The sequence below is a fragment of the Epinephelus lanceolatus genome, chromosome 8, assembly GCF_041903045.1.
Source record: "Epinephelus lanceolatus isolate andai-2023 chromosome 8, ASM4190304v1, whole genome shotgun sequence".
NCBI lineage: Eukaryota > Metazoa > Chordata > Actinopteri > Perciformes > Serranidae > Epinephelus > Epinephelus lanceolatus.
In genome coordinates this window covers 45,131,174-45,149,918 of record NC_135741.1, presented here as the reverse complement: position 1 = coordinate 45,149,918, position 18,745 = coordinate 45,131,174, and the positions used below count along the sequence as shown (strand labels likewise).

At 43.2% G+C, this 18,745-nt stretch overlaps 1 protein-coding gene across 6 annotated transcripts in view; it reads left to right on the top strand.

Annotated features, from left to right (window-relative positions):
• The first annotated feature begins 121 nt into the window (after positions 1–121).
• The window catches only part of mthfr (methylenetetrahydrofolate reductase (NAD(P)H)), a 38,294-nt gene continuing 19,670 nt past the window's right edge, over positions 122–18,745 (top strand). The window contains exons 1-7 of one of the 6 annotated variants that reach the window (XM_033629853.2): positions 598–935; positions 1,143–1,175; positions 1,256–1,517; positions 2,420–2,658; positions 7,316–7,426; positions 7,520–7,713; positions 13,802–14,052. In XM_033629853.2, the coding sequence (XP_033485744.2) occupies positions 1,270–1,517; positions 2,420–2,658; positions 7,316–7,426; positions 7,520–7,713; positions 13,802–14,052 (1,043 nt within the window). In that variant the 5' untranslated portion in view covers positions 598–935; positions 1,143–1,175; positions 1,256–1,269. Of the gene's footprint in view, positions 391–419; positions 577–597; positions 936–1,142; positions 1,176–1,255; positions 1,518–2,419; positions 2,659–7,315; positions 7,427–7,519; positions 7,714–13,801; positions 14,053–18,745 lie in introns of those variants that run through there. The other 5 variants (XM_033629854.2, XM_033629852.2, XM_033629855.2 and 2 more) reach the window with 5 other exon arrangements.

The window sequence follows — 18,745 nt, the reverse complement described above, 5'->3', positions numbered from 1 at the left end:
CTATCTAGCTATCTAGCTATCTAGCTATCTATCTAGCAAATACCGCGCAATTGTCATTCCCCTAAATACAGGGATATCCCATATTGCATTTGGTGAAAAGGGCCTTCCTTAAAAAAAGTTCACTTTTAACTTTATTGTTAACATTTTGTTATGCTCTTTGTGTTTGATAAGAATGTGCAATTATTTCAACTGAATTTAACAAAATTAACAAGCACATGATACTAATGAGCAAAATTATTTAGCAAGCAGGCCTATGTATATGTTATGTTATGAGAAACTAACTCAAAAGTGTCAAGTGCACGAGTTGGGCCTTACATTTTTGAGCTAAAGTTAGGTTCATAAAATAAAATAGATAAAAGGTCTGTACAGCGTCTTGAACCCACGTAAGGAGTAAGTGAACTACCCTTTGATTCCATGAATTGTGTTGTGACGTGTGCAACACCGTCTTTTTGAAGCTTCACTGCATCTGATACCTCGAGGTACCCCATGTGTGGGTCCCTCGCTATAAACACAGTAGCTGTTGTGAGGGGGGAATAGACTCCGACACGCCAGCCCAAAGACAACCGGCTGGGAGAGGTCAGAGAAGCAGCGTTTGCTCTTTAACACGAGCGTAAACAGACCGTAACCTGTGTTAGCTTCGAGCTCGGTGTGAAAGCACGTTGCCAGAGCTACTTCGGGTTTTCTCTTATAATTTAGGGACCAATGAGCTAACACTGCTCGCGAGGTGCGGAGCTAACATTAGCTGTGCTCAGCTAAGAGAGCTAACGCTAGCAAGCTCTACATAGATGTTTATTTACATTATTTTACCTGCGTTTGTGCGCATGACTAAACTTGTAGCTGGGTATAAAACGAGTGGCTCGTGTTAGTGTGTTTGGGATGTAGAGTTATCAGCAGCAGCTGTTATACATCAGTTACCCTTGCTGCAAAAGGACCAGGTAGGATATTGTGCTCTCCAAATGGACTCTGCACAGAAACCTGCAAGCATAATCGTACACGTGTAACTGAAATTTTAACCTGTCCCTTATTTGTAGAGTATTGTGATTTCTTTGTAAAGAGATGTTCAGCTTTTGCTTTATGAGGTTGTAACGTTACGTTGTCAAAAAGTCAGTCAACAATAAGTGACATACCGTACTTTTGAACAGGGTTTGGTGTGACGTTTGTTGCCCATGGCGCAGGTAACGTTACAGCTCAAGATTGTATGTTACTGACAGAACAGAGTCAGAAAGACATGTTCTGTGTGTTCTTTTCCCCTCAGTATAGTCTGCTACCATGGTGAACCAGGTTCCGCGAGGGGACGGTAGTTGGCAGTCATGTAAGAGCGACTCCAGCGGGGCCAGCAACAGCGGCGGGGAGAGCTCCAAGGAGAGCTCACGATGTTCTACGCCGGTGCTGGACGCAGACCGATCAGACAGGCTGCGGGACAAGATGCGCAGGAGGACGGAGTCCGGAGACCGCTGGTTCTCGCTGGAATTCTTTCCTCCCCGCACAGCCAGTGGAGCTGTCAACCTCATCTCAAGGCATGTGCAATTCAACAGGACTTGAATGCAGTATTTTATACAGGAAAAATGACTTGCTTCGATTCAACAAAGGCTGCGCACAAGGACATGGTCAAAGGATTAGTGAAAAGTTGTAGTTAGTTTGCTTATATGTTACAGTGGCCCATTTTAATCTGAAAAGAGGGTGATAAAAAATACAATGATCAGCATCATACTTGATCAATATATGCTGGAAAATGTATGTATATTCATATTTTGTATATTTTATTTATTTATTTATTAATATAATAAAAACTATATAATAAAAATAAAAAAATATAGAAGGACAAGTTGATTAAGATATGTAATATTAATATTTTTGTTAGGCAAAGATAATTGGTAACATATCATACATTTAGACTGGTTTATATTTGGGAGCCATGGATAATTGGTCATTTATATTATATACTAAGACAGGTATGTAGTTTGTAAGCTAGATATTTGGTAATTAATATTATACAGTATATTTACTAGGGTTATTTTTGTGTGACCATATTAAATGGTAATAAAAATTGTATATTTAGAAAAATGTAAGGTATAGGTTTACCTATGTAAGGATGCTGTCTGTTTCTGTTCATTCAATGACTTATGGAGAAGGGGTGGGATTTAATAAGTTTATACTTCCTCTTGCTCCTCTTCAACTGTGTTAATCAAAGTAACTATATTTTTACAATTGCTTTTACATTATGCTTTTCATTATTTACAAATATTACTTTCTGTCTGTCTGTCTGTTTGTATGTTCATGTCTTTTTTTTTTTTACATGTTTGAAATAAATATCAAATATCAAAAATTCAAACCAACATAGCATTATCAATAAACACTCAAAAAATATCTAAGAAACAGCTGAACAATTTCTTTAAAGCATTTTTTCATGTATCTTCAGATTTGACCGTATGGGCAGCGGAGGGCCACTGTTCATCGACATTACCTGGCACCCAGCAGGGGACCCGGGCTCCGACAAAGAAACCTCATCTATGATGATTGCCAGCACAGCTGTTAACTATTGTGGCCTGGAAAGCATCCTCCACCTGACCTGCTGCAACCAGACCAATGTGAAGATTACTGGCCACCTGACCAAAGCAAAGCACCTGGGCCTCAAGAACATCATGGCACTAAGGGGAGGTAGGAGAGATGACATTTTTACATTCTTAATTACAGGACTGGTTGTAACATGTAGTACACTCCTCTGTGATTCAGAGTGGTTGGAGAATGTATAAATAAAGAGGGAATTCTTCACTCCATAGTTTTTCGAGGCTCCTGTCACAACACAATAGTTTGCCGCATTCTGCCAGCAGTTCTCAGTAAAGAGGAGTGTAACAGTATATTTGGGACAGGCCTTTAATTCCTTTTACACATAGCTATTGCTTAGCAAAGATGGGAAATGCGATCAAATTGTTAATTTGAACCAGTATGAATATTACTAGTATAAAAATTAGGCTTCAAGTTAACATATAAATTATGTGTTATATTATGACACTTGTTTTACGGCACCCAAGGATTATGACACCCGGCATCCCGACACAACGCCACTTTATCCTGTTAAAACAATATTCATAACCTGGATTAATTTCTATGAGAAATACTTTTGATTCTTTTGATCAGTGGACCCTTATGGAGTAAAGAAATATGAATAACTTAACTGGTAATCGAGGAATGGACACATTCTGACATATTCTGACTATATGACAGCTTCAGAGGAAGTGAGTGACATCCTGCCAAGGTTTTTCTCCCTTCTCGCTCTGCGTCACAGGCCCTGCATGCCTCAGGTCCCTGCGGTTGCATGGGGGAGCGAGGGCCCGATCACAGCTGCTTGCAGCTTTAATTAGGGCCCGAGCAGGAGACCTGCGAGGTCCCTATTGTTTTTCTCCCGATTATTTATATATTTTTTTTTTTTCTTACGCTCATATGATCGCATTTTTCACTGCCTGAACATACCCCAAAACTCACCAAACTTGGAATATAAGTCATACCTGGCGAAAAATTTAATAATCTTTTGTCGTCCTGAATTTCCACCACTAGGTGGCGCTATTATTAAGGACAGTGCACTTTGGGTCATAACTCCCATATACTTTGTCGCACATTCAGAAACCTTATATCCACGCGTTCAGTGAATTATGCTGAATCTTGTGGTATACGCCCATTTCTGCCTACCGTTTTTTTCCGCAAATTTACAAAATGTCGCAAACCTACTTTTTCGAACTCCTCCCAGGCAATTTCACTGATTGGCATGAAACTTTACACACAGCATCTGTGGACCCTTCCGACAAAAAGTTATTAAAAAAATTTCGATATTCCAAACAATACTCAAGTTATTAAATAGCAACTTCCTGCAGATTTCGTTCTAAACAGGAAGTGCTGCATATCTCCACATTGGTGTATCCGAATGACATGAAACTCAGGTTACCACTTCCCCATGAGCCCCTGAGGCTCTGTGCAAAGTTTCGGGTGATGACCACAAGGTGGCGCTCTTTAAATTGAAGTATTTTATATCTCAACATCAGTTGGGCGGATTAAAACGAAACTTGGTATAATTATTGTCAATGCCCTCCTGAGGATATCTGATGAAGGACTTACCGATCCGCCACTAGGTGGCGCTCTGGTGGCCGTCTAATTTAAAATTTGGCAAACAACCAAGTAAATCTGAATGAATCATGGTCTTCTCAGGTGCTCATGGTTTTAGTAAAATGAAATAAACCAAGCTAACAATATGTAGCATTCCATATTGACAAAAGTTAAAACATTTATATTTGTATGTGTGATCTATACAGCTAAGTAATGGTAGCTAAAGTGGGTAGTCAACAGTCAAGCTTTATAAATCCAAAGAACTTATGTAAAAGTGAACTGCTTGGCAACCAGACTGGCCTTTATTTGTTAAAATGTTGTTTATGGTGTGTGGTGTTTGGCTGCGGGTAGGGCTGTGCAATATGACGATATATATAGTGTGATGAGAGAAAAATGTCTATCGTTTCATATTTTGTTCTATCGTTTATATCGTTGTGACGCAAATTACACTTTTTACGGCAGTATTTTTCGTCATTTGGTGTCTGTCCATCTTTTTCACGGATCACATTGATAAATTACTCTTCTTGGCTTTTTAATTCGCGAAGTTTTTACGGCACTTAACAGTAACATAACGTGTTTATATAACTCCACCGCTGTCTGTCTCTGCTGCACTGCACACACTGAGGGCTCAGCCCCACAGAGACGCAGCGGGCAACTTTTTATTCATTGGATTAAAATGTGCTATTTCATGATATGTATCATTTTCGGGATATGAAATGACCCATATCGTGATATGGTATTTTGGCCATATCGCCCAGCCCTAGCTGCGGGTGGCACTCAGCCTCAGCTCTTAAACACATGGTGCTCAGAACTTAAAAATGAAATTAAAAGGCATTCCCACTATAAATTGGTGCAGACAAGACATAAAGTGGTCATTTAATATAGTGCTGCCAAGAGATTAAAAAAATGGAGAGATTAATTAATTATGATCTGTAATTAATTGATCTAATGAATCTCTTTTTAATCTCATCTCAAAATTGTTGAGAAAAGCCCTCAACTTGAGGTATTTTCATTTAAATTCATTACATTATTGTGGCAGATGATCAAAAGATTGATATATATTACAAAAAGTGGTTTTATAAAGTCATATTTATTGTTTTCAACAATAACACACTTGAACACAGATGCAGTACACCTAGCCATTACATTCTGTTGTTTTTGAGATTAGTCCCAATAAAGAGTGCTGCAACCTTCAGTCTCGACCACCAGGGGGGTGCTTGACTGTCATGATATGTCTGCTTCATTAAAAGCATAGCTGCAGATTAACGCAACAATAGATGTAAAACCACACAGAAACAATACATCTGTGATCAGTTCCCTAATTTTATTTTAACAATTTTCTAAATTATTTTCCTCTTTTCAATTTCTGGTTTTATTTCATGGAAGTGATCAATGTAAGTGCACTTGTCCTTTAAACTTAATGAAAAATAAAAGCTAACAAAATAAAAGACACCTGGTACATTCGTTATAGCTGTATCAGTTTATAGAACAGTTTTGAACAGTTAGAACAAGAGGCTGCACTGCAACGTGCAAATCACTCCTTCTTGTGGCTGCCTGCGCTTTCCCTGTCCTTGCGGCTGCAACTTGCACTGTCTTCTCTTCTTCAAACTACAACGCCCATAATTCATGTAAGAACTGCTGCAGCCAATGTGCAGCCGGTGGGAGCTGCATGACACCTCAACCACCATGATCAGTTTTTAATGTTTTATCGGGCAATAACTACTCCAGACTCTGCTCTAGTGTAATTTTCGGGACAATCAGGGCAGGATTCAGGATTCAGGACAACTGCGTGGATTTCGGGACTGTCCTGAATTTTTCGGCAAATAAGGCACGGAGGTTGCCAGGGAGGTCAGATACTTGTGTGCTAGGTCAGACAGCTTTTCATAGGCTCCGGAGTGAGCAGACCACCACTGCAGGGGACAGTCATCAATGCTGATGCTGGGCTCTGCTCTGTAGCGCTGCAGCTCTCCCACAACTCAAGCACAAAGAAGCCCAATCGTACCCCTACAGACAGATTTTATAAAAGGCAACTCTGTGGCATACAGAAACAGTAAAGTTAGAGATTAAAAATGAGATTAAAGCGATCAAAAAACATAGCGTGTTAAATATGACTGTAATTAATTATTCGCAATTAACGCGATAATTTGACACCCCTAATTTAATATATGTCCCCCCCACTGCGTAGAAACAAAAACTACACCCTTGCAGTGGAGTCAGAGCTCATCAGTGGTGGCTCATAGTTTGTAAGCTCTGACAACCAGTGCTGCTGGCACATTGTTGTCCTGTTAAGACAAGCAGAATAACTTGTTTGTGGGTCAGTTACAGCTGAATAATGTATGTAAACTTTGTAGGAACAGCAGTTACATAACTTTTGAAACTAGCCAAAACTTAACCATGAGTGTGTATGCATGTGCATGCATCATAGGTGCGTTCCAGTGCTTGAATAGCACTACACCCCTAGGCACTTTACAGGACAAACAAAGCTAAATGTAAACACTGTCAGAAAATGGCAGAGTGTATTGCAGCCTCTACAGTAGAGTTCAGTGCAGTGTGTAAGTAGTGAGCCAAGGGAGAGCAGAGTGGAGGTGAGGCAGACTGCGAAGAGTTGAAGAGTTGTTGTGCATGAAAGGTTAGTGAGGAAAAAACACCTGTGTAACAGCTGATGTAAAACAACGGAGCTCTATAAGGCTCAGTTTAGCTGATCCTGATAAGTTAAAAAATGACTTGATCAACCAGTACCGATATTTGAGATCAGACTGGGGCATCCCTAGTTAAAAGGCACACTGCTGTTTCATTTCTTTTAGACACGTTTTAGGTTTACTGACTGTTCATGTAATCACACTGCTTTGGGTGTTTTAGCAGAGTTAAATGGGTCATTTATGACAGCTCATATAACCAAACAAAGTACTGGAAAATGTATCAGGCTTTTCAAATTCTGATCCTGCTGTTGTGTCACAGCATGGCTTTACTCACCTTGACTTCTTTGGAGATGATGTCACGGCAGTTTCACACAGCATCACTATGGCAGTCAGCTGATAATCCCTCCTACACTTAAGGGGGGCTATCTGCAGTGGAAAACAAATTGGAGAAAAGGACCTGATTCCAATAGTGAGTCGAGTTTAGCTGAAACATGAAGTGGAAGTGGGGCAATACAGTATTGGAGATGCTCATTACATATGGCTGCCAACTAAGGTGTGATATTCTGATATCTCCATAGACCCAGTGGGAACAGACTGGGAGGAAGAGGAGGGAGGCTTCAACTACGCCATCGACCTTGTTAAACATATCCGATCAGAGTTTGATGATTACTTTGACGTCTGTGTTGCCGGTATGTTTTCAGCTTCCAGATCAGTAGAAGGCAGTTTAAGTGAAACTCCATTTTAAGTATCAGTCAGTAATTTAAATATGCTTGTATGTTCAGGTTACCCTACAGGCCACCCTGAGGCAGAGAGCTATGAGGAGGATCTCAGACGCCTAAAGGAGAAGGTGGATGCTGGAGCAGACTTTGTCATCACCCAACTGTTCTTCAGGGCGGACACGTTCCTCAAGTTCCTGGATGACTGCAGGGCAATTGGTATCACATGTCCCATCCTACCTGGAATCTTCCCCATTCAGGTAATTTACTGATGCTTCCAAGAACAGGAATACTGCTGTCATTATCATGAAGAAGTCCCAGGTTGATTGTTGAGGGGTCATACTGCAAAACTCTGTGAAAATTGTGTTCATTGTGTTGTCTTTTATTTGTTGTTTTGGTCATCATTCCCTTTGTTTGTGCTTTTACTCACTCACTTTACACATTTTACTCAGCAGGACCAGTAAGCTGACTTTATGATATTGCGCTACATTTTAATTTGTTATGACATTATGATATCAAGGATTGTTAGACATATTCCTCATAGCTCAAATTCCCCTTTAGTTCTTTCTCTCTCTCTCTCTCTCTCTCTCTTATACACACATTAATGTACTATAAAGATCATATTTATTTGACTATAGATAAGTGGCTCAGCTTCACTCATTAGGTGAAATAAAATAAAGTGACAGACAAACATTGGCATACTATATTTACAAGACTGTACAGTATTTGTACAGCTAATTAATCACGTATTAGTAGGGTGAATAACAGTAGGTGGATTAATGAACTACTGGATAAGAGTTTACATGAAAATGAGGTGGTTTGGGAAAGTTTGAACAGGGATTCGCTTTTTAAAATGGCACGGACATTGTCAAAAAGTTTTGCCAGTAGCCTAATTTTAAGGGGTTAATTGTGCTCTTGCTGTAGGAATTAGTTTAAGTCAAGTCAAGTTAAACTTTATTGTCCCTGAGTGGGCAATTTGTGCTGCAGCATGGTACTGACATAAAAAGAAAGACAAAGAAACAGACACCAGAACAAGCACAACAGCACTACATCGATGATAGGCAGAAAAACAAACCACACAAGGAAACACACTCTTGTGCTAGTCACAATGCCAAAAACAACAACAACAGCAACAACAACAACAGTTCTGCCATCTCCATAGTTAAAAATGGACAGCTGAGTCAAATCTTACAAACAACATTATCCACAGTGTAATACAAAAACAGCAATAAATAAGTAAATAAATATAACTATGTGCATGTATGAGGCTATAAGTCACCTCCTTTTCCCTGCATTAAGGAGGGTGATGGGTGAGGGAATGTATGAGTGTTTGTATCTGTTAGACTTAACTGAGGGGAATCTGAAACAGTTACCAGAGGGGAGGGACTGAAACTCCTGATGAAGAGGGTGAGAATGGTCTGAGAGAATGGACTTTGCCCTCTTCACCACCTGACTATTATACTCTGCTGGACACCGATGATTTTGCTGCTAATAGTAACAATTTTTGACAGAGCATTCTTGTTTTTAGTGTTCAAACCGCCAAACCAACAGATAAAAGAAAATGTCAAAACTGATTCAATGTAAGATTTGTTTAAAAAAAAAAGAAAAAAAAAAAGGGTCATCAGGGTTTTGTCAATGTGACATTTGGCAAGTTTCCTTAAACAAAAAAGTCGTTGTTGGCCTTTTTTGCAAATCATTTCCGTGTTATCCTCAAAGGTGAGCTTATTATCAATGATGGACCCAAGATATTTGTATTTGACAACAGATTCCACCTCTTGGCCATCAATAACAGTGCACTGAGTTGCAGGAGCATGGCGTCTAAAGTCAATGCATATGTCCTTTGTCTTAGATACATTAAGATTAAGAAAAGAGTTTTTACACCAGTTTAAAAAGTAGTCAATCACAGGGACATGGCTAGATTCATTATCATGCAGGAGACTAACAATAACTGTGTCATCTGCGAACTTCAAGATGTGTCTGTATAAAAACTGGCTCCTACAGTCATCAGTGTACAAGATGTAAAGGAGTGGTGAGAGGACACACCCTTGAGGTGAGCCAGTGGATGAAGACATCACTCCTGACATACACCCATTCACCCTCTGAGATCTATTAGAGAGGAAGTCCAGAATCCAGCCAGCCAGACTGGAGTCAACACCAAAGTTGTTAAGAAGCCTATCCACCAACAGGTGTGGCTGGATGGTGTTGAACGCTGACGAGAAGTTCACAAATAGGAGCTTAGCACTTTGCTGCCCTCCAAGTGTTTAAATAAAAGATCTAGCAATGTGATGGAAGCATCCTGAACGCCCCGCCCCATCCTATATGCAAACTGAAGGGGGTCAAGGAGATGTTGTGTATTAACCAGAAGTTCATGTTTTATCAGTTTCTCAAATGACTTCATGACCAGGGAAGTAAGAGCAACTGGCCTATAGTCATTTGGAACCTTGGGATGGTTGTTTTTAGCAACAGGGACTATAATGGACTGTTTCCATATTTGTGGAACCCTCTGCTGACAAAGTGATAACATAAAAATTCAATAAAAAATGGGACCTAGCAACTGGAAAGCAAATGGCTCCCAATGTTATCAGGGCCAGGGCTAGTCTTACGTTTGCAATGCTTGAAGATGTTAACTACAGAGCGTTCATCGAATGCAGTGACAGGAGAAGAGTTGGAGAGATTGGCCTTTAAAAATTCAGATTCCTTAGAAAAATCATTAACATCAAACCTAAGATAAAACCGACTGAGCTTATCAGCCAGTGACTTACTGTCAAAACGATCTAAAACCACTTTTTTCCTGCATTTACTATCTTGCAGACCAGTCATAGTTTTCATTACATCCCATGCTGAACCAAGGCTATTGCTGCTAAGTTTGTCCTCCACTTTTTCTTTATATGTCTGTTTGGCTCTCCTAACCTCAAATTTCACTTCTTTTTGCAGTCTCTTAAATTCAGAGAGTTTACCCTGTTTAAAGGCTTGTCTCTTTTTGTTCAACAAAATCCTCAAGAACTTACTAACCCAGGGCCTGCTGTTAGGGTAAATTTTTACAATTTTATCAGGAAGCACAATCTCTTCACAACATGACGCCCATGAACTGACAACATCTGCTAATTCATCAATGTCCCTTCAAGAGTCCACAAAAATATTCCAGTCAGTGCTGTCCATGCATCCCTGCAGAGTCAGTGAGGAATCCTCTGTCCAGATCTTAACCCGCTTAGTGATCACTTTTCCCCTCTGCAGAGCAGTGCGGTACACCGGCATAAGGTGCACGCAGTTGTGGTCAGCTGTGCTCAGCGGAGGTAGTGGTATGGATTTGTCCGTGCCTTTAACTGACCGAAAGCACAAGTCCAGAGTCTTATTATATCTCGTCGGGCATGTGACGTATTGATAAAAGTTCCTTAGAGACTTCAGCATGGTGCAGTTATTAAAGTCCCCAAGTATAATGTTGGGAGCATCGGGGGACAGAGACTGAAGTCTGTGCGTAACATTAGAGAGGGTCTCCGCAGCGTCACTCTTATTCGCATTGGGGTGAATGTAAACCACAGTAACACTCCCATGGCAGGTAATGAAGACGCAAAGACACTGTCAGTAATTCCATGTCCTTAGTACACAGACTCTCTCTCACCACAGTTTTACACCAGCGTTCATTAATGTAGAGACATACCCCACCTCCGCGTGTCTTGCCAGTCGTTTGGGCATCTTGATCCGTGTGTAAAGGCGCCCCGAATCTGTCAATGACCAGCTCTGAGTCCAGGTCCTTCTCTGCCAACCAAGTCTCCGTCACGGCCAAAATACATGCGTCTCTGAACTCATGACAGAAGTGTACATGTGCTTGAAGTTCGTCCGTTTTGTTACGAAGAGACTGGGCATTTATTAAGATAATAGAGCACAGAGGGGTATGAGACAGAGGCTGACGCTTAACTCTCCTTCCGCGTTTCCTCACTCTCCTGTGAGGCTCGCTGGAAAATATCTTTTGACCCTGGTTAAAATCAAATAAATCAGACACCGAGGTGGTTAGATCCGAGGGAGGTTTGAGATCCAGACGGCCACTCCATTGAAGGAGGAATTCCCTGCTGTACTGGATCCGAGGAGTTGGAGGTAAATCACGCCAGCCCTCTGCCAGCAGAAATGCCAACCACAGTAAGAATATGACTTTAAAAAAAAAATAAATAAATAAATTAAATTAAATTAAAAATTTAACTCACTCAATTTAACTGACCCACTGCTGTGCAGCAGCTATAATGTAGCTATTCTTGACAGTGAATTAAATTTAAGAGACGGCAGGGAGTGAGTTAAAGCTTAAAGTTTTGATAATGGTGTTTTCCATGCATTATTTATCAGTTTTGAGTGGCTTTAAATACCATGGCTACGATGCACACAACATTACAGCACAGGTAACCACACAACCAAAGCACCGCTGGCCTCCATGTCTCCCCAGTGGAGCATTGGTGTCAATTTCAGGGGGCACGCAGGGAACATGTTTTCAATATTTAGAACATGTATCCCCCAATAAAAACATAAAAATAGCACAGGAATTTTACTTTAATGAAATTAAAGTTTGTTACTTTGTTTGTGGGTCAGTTAAGTTGAATAATGTTTGTAAACTTTGTAGGAACAGTGGTTACATAATCTTCTAAATGAGCCAACTGTCATGTATACACATGCGTCATAGGTGCGTGCTGGTGCTTAAATAGCACAACACCCCTGGGCACTTTACAGGACAAACAAAACTAAATGTAAACACTGTCAGAAAACAGCAGAGTACATCACAGCCTCTAAATTAGAGTTTAGTGTGGTGTATAAGTGGCAAATAAGGGGAGAGCCAGTGTGTCTGCACTAAGGACAGGCAGGTGAGCTGGACATCAGGTTAGCAGTGAACTGTGAATCTAACAGTGAATGTTCAGCATGAGCTACAGTTTGTCAGAGCTGCCAGACCAGTGAAGCAATTTTAGCTGGGCATAGAGAAATTATTGCATGTGTTTTGCATCATCTGATTGGCCTTTATAGAGACCACTGATCCAACTATTTAGAACGAATATCAGCCAATTGTTATCGATGAGTACTCAGTCGGAGCACCTTTCCCCATGCCCATAGTGGACTTTTCGACGTGGAGCAACATTCAGCAGGGTACCAGAGCTACCACATCTGAGCAGTACAAGGGCAGATGAAGCAGAGTGGAATCCCTCAATTCATGATAGCTCACAACTGTACCATTGTCATTAGATCTTACAGTGTTTAGAGTTGGCATGTCCAAAGTCCGACTCGGGGCCAAATGTGGTCTGCAAACCCATTTTAAACGGCCCATGGCGTGTCTCTCAAAATGTATATGGCCCTCCACACAATATTTGTTAATCAAGCAAGGTCACTTTGCAGTTTTCCTTTACCTAACAATGGCAGGACTATCGTACAGTTAGTGGACATACACTATACAGTGCGTGCGTGCGTGCGTGCGGAGTCACTGGGGACAAAAGCTGTGTCCCCAGTTCAGAAAAAGCTGAATCTTGGATCAGTTTTTAATCCCAATCCGAATCCAAAATGCATATATTTCCTGTTACCTGCTGTGAAATGTATTAGTCTAGATTGTTTTAGTGTGAGTTGCTGAATGTTGGAGGTATCTGCTGTAGAAATGTCTGCCTGAGTTTTTGTTTTGGTACTCAGAGCACCACAAGCTGAGTGCCATTGTAGCAGCCAAATATGTTTGTGAAATAATCCAGGGTTTAATTTATAGTTCACTGTTTTGAACATGGGGTGTTGCTGTGATGCTCTCATGCTCAGGTGTAAAGGTAGGAGAGTTACTGATGCTGTCAGGTGTTTGACCTGGGAAGGGCAATGGGTTTCTGACTGCTACGGCGCTAAAATGTTTGTTACGCCGTATGCAGTGTTTGGTCTCTTTTGGAACTAAATGGACGTTGTTCACACTCCTGTGGATGAAATAAATTGTTTTTGCTGCAACCAAGAACACCCTGTGGATTCAATTCAGAAGCAACACAGCATACAGTAAATCAAACTAAAATCAGGTGCGTCAACCAGGTCACTCTGGGGTTAAACATCTCTGTGGCTAAGTAATAGGCTAGTTTCTACAGCCATCTAGTTCCATTATTCTGGAGAGAAGACAGACATCTCTATGGCTGATATCTCCAACACTCAGTAACTCACACCAAAACTATCTAGACTGAAAGCATTACAGGTGAGAGGAAAATATGTTTTTTTGATTTTGGAGTGAACTGTCCCTTTTAAAGTTAGCTAAGCTTGTTCCAAATTTAGTGCTCATCGCAGAACTGTGTATTAATATCAAATAATTTCAAATAGACCATCCAATTGGATAAAGCTGGACTTTAATCCGTTTCTCTCCAGGGTTACCAGTCTCTGCGTCAGCTTGTTAAGCTGTCGAAGCTGGAGGTACCAGAGGAGATTACCAGTGTCATCGAGCCCATCAAAGACAATGATGCTGCTATCCGTAACTATGGAATCCAACAGGCGGTGGAGATGTGCCGTGTGCTATTGGACAGTGGCATGGTACCAGGCCTCCACTTCTACACACTGAATCGAGAGGTTGCCACCATGGAGGTGCTCAGACAGCTGGGCCTGTGGATAGAGGACCCCAGGTCAGTCGTCACTCTGCCTGCTAACAACACATTAGGGCTGAAGTAGTTGTGGGGTTTTAGGGACAAAATAGCAAAGAATCGCTTCCTATCAGCTGTAGAAAGGTAAAAAGCAGAAAAAAGTAATTTCCTGCAGGATCCTAGTGTTGGAAAAATAGTACTAGTACAACAAAGCAGAGTGATGATGTCATTATTACCCAGAAGAAAGACTGCATCACTGTTAAGCTTCATGCACAGTTAAGCGAAACTACAGTTCTATTTCATCCTTCCTGACCGCCAGAGGCAGTGCTTTAAGCACTGAATGTCTCCATCTCGCGCATGCGCAGGTCAAGTATCTATACCAACAAAGTCACCTGTGACCCCTGATGACCCTGGATAACCTATATCTCCCGGTGACATCAGAGGATCTGTTCCTGTTCATCTTCTCGCTTTCACAGGTGGACTGCACGTCACTGAGCTCTAGCTAAAAGCTTAAATTTCAACGTTGTTTCACTGCTGTTCATCGCGGGTAGCCTTGTGACAACTTTGTCGGAGTTGCGAGCTGCTCGCCCTCCGAGGGCTGCGACAAGCTAACACTCTGATGAGAGGATTGTTGCGGTTTGCCATGGACTCTCCTTCAGATCATCATCCTAGAAGCGGTTGGTTTCTACAGCTGGTTAACCAAGCTTAGTGATAAGTTTACTTTATTAAGTTTTTTCTTATTATGTGTAACGCTAACTAATTGATGGTGAAGGCAGTGTACTCGCTCCCTCTCCCGACATTTGTAGTGTTATTTAACGTACTTTATTTGCCTGTCTTAGCAGTTAGCATTGTGCCCACTTGAGCTAACTAGTAGCTGTGCTTGCTTTATTTTGATAGCTATCACTGGCGTTTTCGCTCGGCCTGCTTTAATTTATACATTTTGGTGGCAACTCGGTTGTGCCAGTTTTTGTGTTTATAGCCACAGCAATCTAACCTTTGTTGGTAAAGGCAGTGCTCTTGCTCCCTCTCCCAGCATAGGTGTGTATTATTAACTATAGAAAGAGTTAGCTGTGTTTGCTTGATTTCATAGTTATCACCGGCGTTTTCTTTCGGCCTGCTTTAATTTATACATTTTGGTGGCAACTCCGTTGTGCCAATTTTTGTGTTTATAGCCACAGCAATCTACCCTTGGTTGGTGAAGGCAGTGCTCCCGCTCCCAGCATAGGTGTGTATAATTAACTAGGGTCCTAAGGACAGAGGGATGTCGTATGCTGTAAAACCCTGTGAGGCAAACTGTGATTTGTGATATTGGGCTTTATAAATAAAATTGATTGATTGAACTCTGTGGGAGCCATCATTCGTATGGCCCTGGCCCGCCTTCAGTTGGATGTTCCACAAGCTCAGCCGGCTCCTGCCAGTGCTTTTTTCAGGCGTGGTCCAGCCCCTGCCACCTCTACTGTGCCTCCGTCGGATGAATACTTGAGAGAGTTGCATGCATGCTGGAGGGATACTGGAGCCCTCTCTCATGCAACATCCGATGGCTGAACCCTGGCAGCCATGCAGGATGCTGCTCTCATTGTCTCACCTGATGAGGCTCTGAGGCCAGATGCAAGGTGTCCTCGCACCCCAGTGTTGGGTCACAGATGACCTGCTCTCCAAAGCCTATGATGCAGCAGCTTTCTGGGCTTCACAGAAGTGTGCCTCCTCCCAGCAGGCCTAGGGGTTCTTCGGCTGCCCCCCAGCGCTGCTCTCATCCACAGACTTACCCCAGTGGCTACCTTAGGTCTCAGCCCCTGGCTAAGCAGCCTGCTCAGTGGGGGCCCAGGACTTTCGTGTCCCTGAGCAACTGCCCTCTAGACAACCTCAGACCTTTTATGCTGCCCGTCGCTCCCCCAGAGCCTCTAGAGGCCGGGGGGCCGGGCATTGAGGGCCCTGGGCCGGTCGTCGGCTTTTTTTCCCAGCAGCATTTCAGTTACTGGGCTGCTTCCACCACGGACCCTTGGGTGATTTCCACCTTAACCCAAGGGTACAAACTTCATTTCCGATGCCGGCCCCCAGTCTTTGGCCGGGTCAATATGACCATCATACGCGACCCGGCAAAAATCCAGACCCTGAACCAGGAGTTGTTAGCCCTCCTGGACAAGGGTGCCATCAAGCCGATAGATCCCCTGTTGCAACCCGGGGGGTTCTATTCGACCTACTTTCTTGTGGAAAAGAGAGACAGCGGACTCCGCCCTATCCTCGACCTAAGGGGACTCAACTGGTTCCTGAAGGTCTTGAAGTTCCACATGCTCAGTACTGCAGAGGTTCTGCGTACTGTTGCCAGAGGGGAGTGGTTTACATCAATCGACCTGGAGGATGCTTACTTTCATGTGCTCATTATGCCACACCACAGGCAATTCCTGCGGTTTGCCTTTCAAGGCTGTCAATTTCAGTTCAGGGTGCTCCCATTTGGCCTTTCATTTTCTCCACGGGTGTTCACCAGGTGCGTGGCAGCAGCCCTATCACCACTACAGTCGCGGGGCAGGAAGATCCTGCCATACCTAGATGACTGGCTCATCTGTGCACCATCCCAGTCTCAGGTGGCCCTGGACACGGCGCTGCTCCTCTCTCATGTGTCCCAGCTGGGTCTCAGGGTCAATCTCAAAAAGAGTTGCCTGGTTCCCCCACAAAGTACAATTTTTCTGAGGGTGGATCTGAACACGATCACCATGAAGGCCTGTCCGTCGCCTCACCAGGTGGACGATATCCTCCACCTCCCTCCCCTCTACCGAGAGGACAGGTGGCTACACTATCTCCAGTTTATGCGCCTCCATGGAAAGCTGACGGCTGCTGCAACTGTGATTCCCTTAGCTTTGCTGTCACTACGCCCCCTTCAGAGGTGGCTGAACAGCTTCCACTTGGATGCCAAATGGCACCGGCACAGGAAATTGAAGGTGTCACGGCATTGCCTCCTTGCTCTGGCTCCATGGAGAGAGCAGTCATATCTGCTTCAGGCCATGTCTCCATTCCATCCTGTCAAGAGGCCATTATAACAGATGCCTCCCTCTCAGGATGGGGTGCAGCGTGCGAACAGCTCAGGGGCTGTGGTCTGCTCGGGATTGCACAGAGCATATCAATGTGCTGGAGCTACGGGCCGTGCACATGGCACTCAGGTACATCATTCCATATCTGAGAGGGAGGCATGTGCTTGTACAGACAGACAACGTCTCAGCCGTCTCTCACATAAACCACCAGGGGAGCACCAGGTCTGCACGGTTGTTGCAGGTGTCCCGGGATCTCTTGATGTGGGCGGGCCCCCGCCTAGCCAGCCGGAGTGCAATGTATCTCCCTGGAGAGCGGAACCGGGTCAAATCCGTAAATTTGGCATCCCGACCCTCACCGTCTGCAGCTATGAGTCTGGAGGCCATATGTGCTGCGGCATCATGGGCTTCACAGAGTACCTTCTCCAGGTTCTAGTGGGTGAATGTTGCCACTCCCCATTGCCGAAATAGAACGAAAGTTACATATGTAACTACGGTTCTATATGAATCCTGGATGACCGCCAGAGTGTTCTGTCACTCAGAATTGTTGTGGTTTCGCGAAAAGATTCTGCAGGAACAGATCCTCTGATGTCACCGGGAGATATAGGTTATCAGGGGTCACAGGTGACTTTGTTGGTATAGATACTTGACCTGCGCATGCGCGAGATGGAGACATTCAGTGCTTAAAGCACCACCTCTGGCGGTCATCCAGGATTCATAGAACCATAGTTAACTTTCGTTATAGCTCGACGAGGCCATTTAATTGACTACTGTCCTTGTCCCAGTATACAAGCACAGGAGGGATTTGATTTATTGACCGAAGTAGTATGTCTGACTCTGCTATGATAGGTGGCGATATGCCCCCTTTCAGCTTGTCAGTATCGGACCTTTTTCCAGTTGATCTTTTATGTCACAGACCAAACAATCGACAAACAAGTGAGCTACTGTTAACTAGTAGCAAACTGGTACCATGATGGACAACTTTCCAGCTCTGTACATTTCGTCTGTCCAAAAACGCATAGCTCTGGATCAGAGCATGTGAGCGGAGCAGAGCGGGTGAAAATTTCCGCTCCTCGCTCACAGACCTGCCACTTTGCGCCGCTTGTCCGCTCTGCTTGGTTCTGCGCATTCTTCGCTCCGCTCCATCATAAATTTTATCCCGATCCACTCGCTCACCACTCTGCTCAAAAAAACTGCGTCGTACTACCCTAACCTGTAATCTTCTATTCACAAATAAAACATCAGCCTGGTAGATTCTCCGGGGAAGCCCTCTCCCCGCAGTTAGGGACCGTTCTACACGGTACCGCTGGCAGGGTGGAAATAAGTCAAAGTGTGGAGGAGACGGACCAGGTTAAGCAGCCGACCTCTGGGGAAGTCCTCTCGCCTCTCCCCGCAGTTAGGGACTGTTCTCCAAGGTACCGCTGCTTCTCAGTTTCTTTTCTGAAGTACACAGTAATAGTAGTTAGTTTTGAAAGAAAATAGTGTGGGTATGCCCAGGTGCAAAGATGCATTCTGGGTGGGGCATGAGCGACCGGAGCGAAATTGGAGCGAGAGATAAGGCTCCGCTCCACCTTTTTTAAAAAAAAAAAAAAAAAAAAAACACTCCTCGCTCAACACAAAATCCTCCCGCTCCACTCACATGCTCTGCTCTGGATGTAGACGTCATCATGTTGTTACCAGCTTCTTCTTCTGTTATGCCTTTAATGCTATTT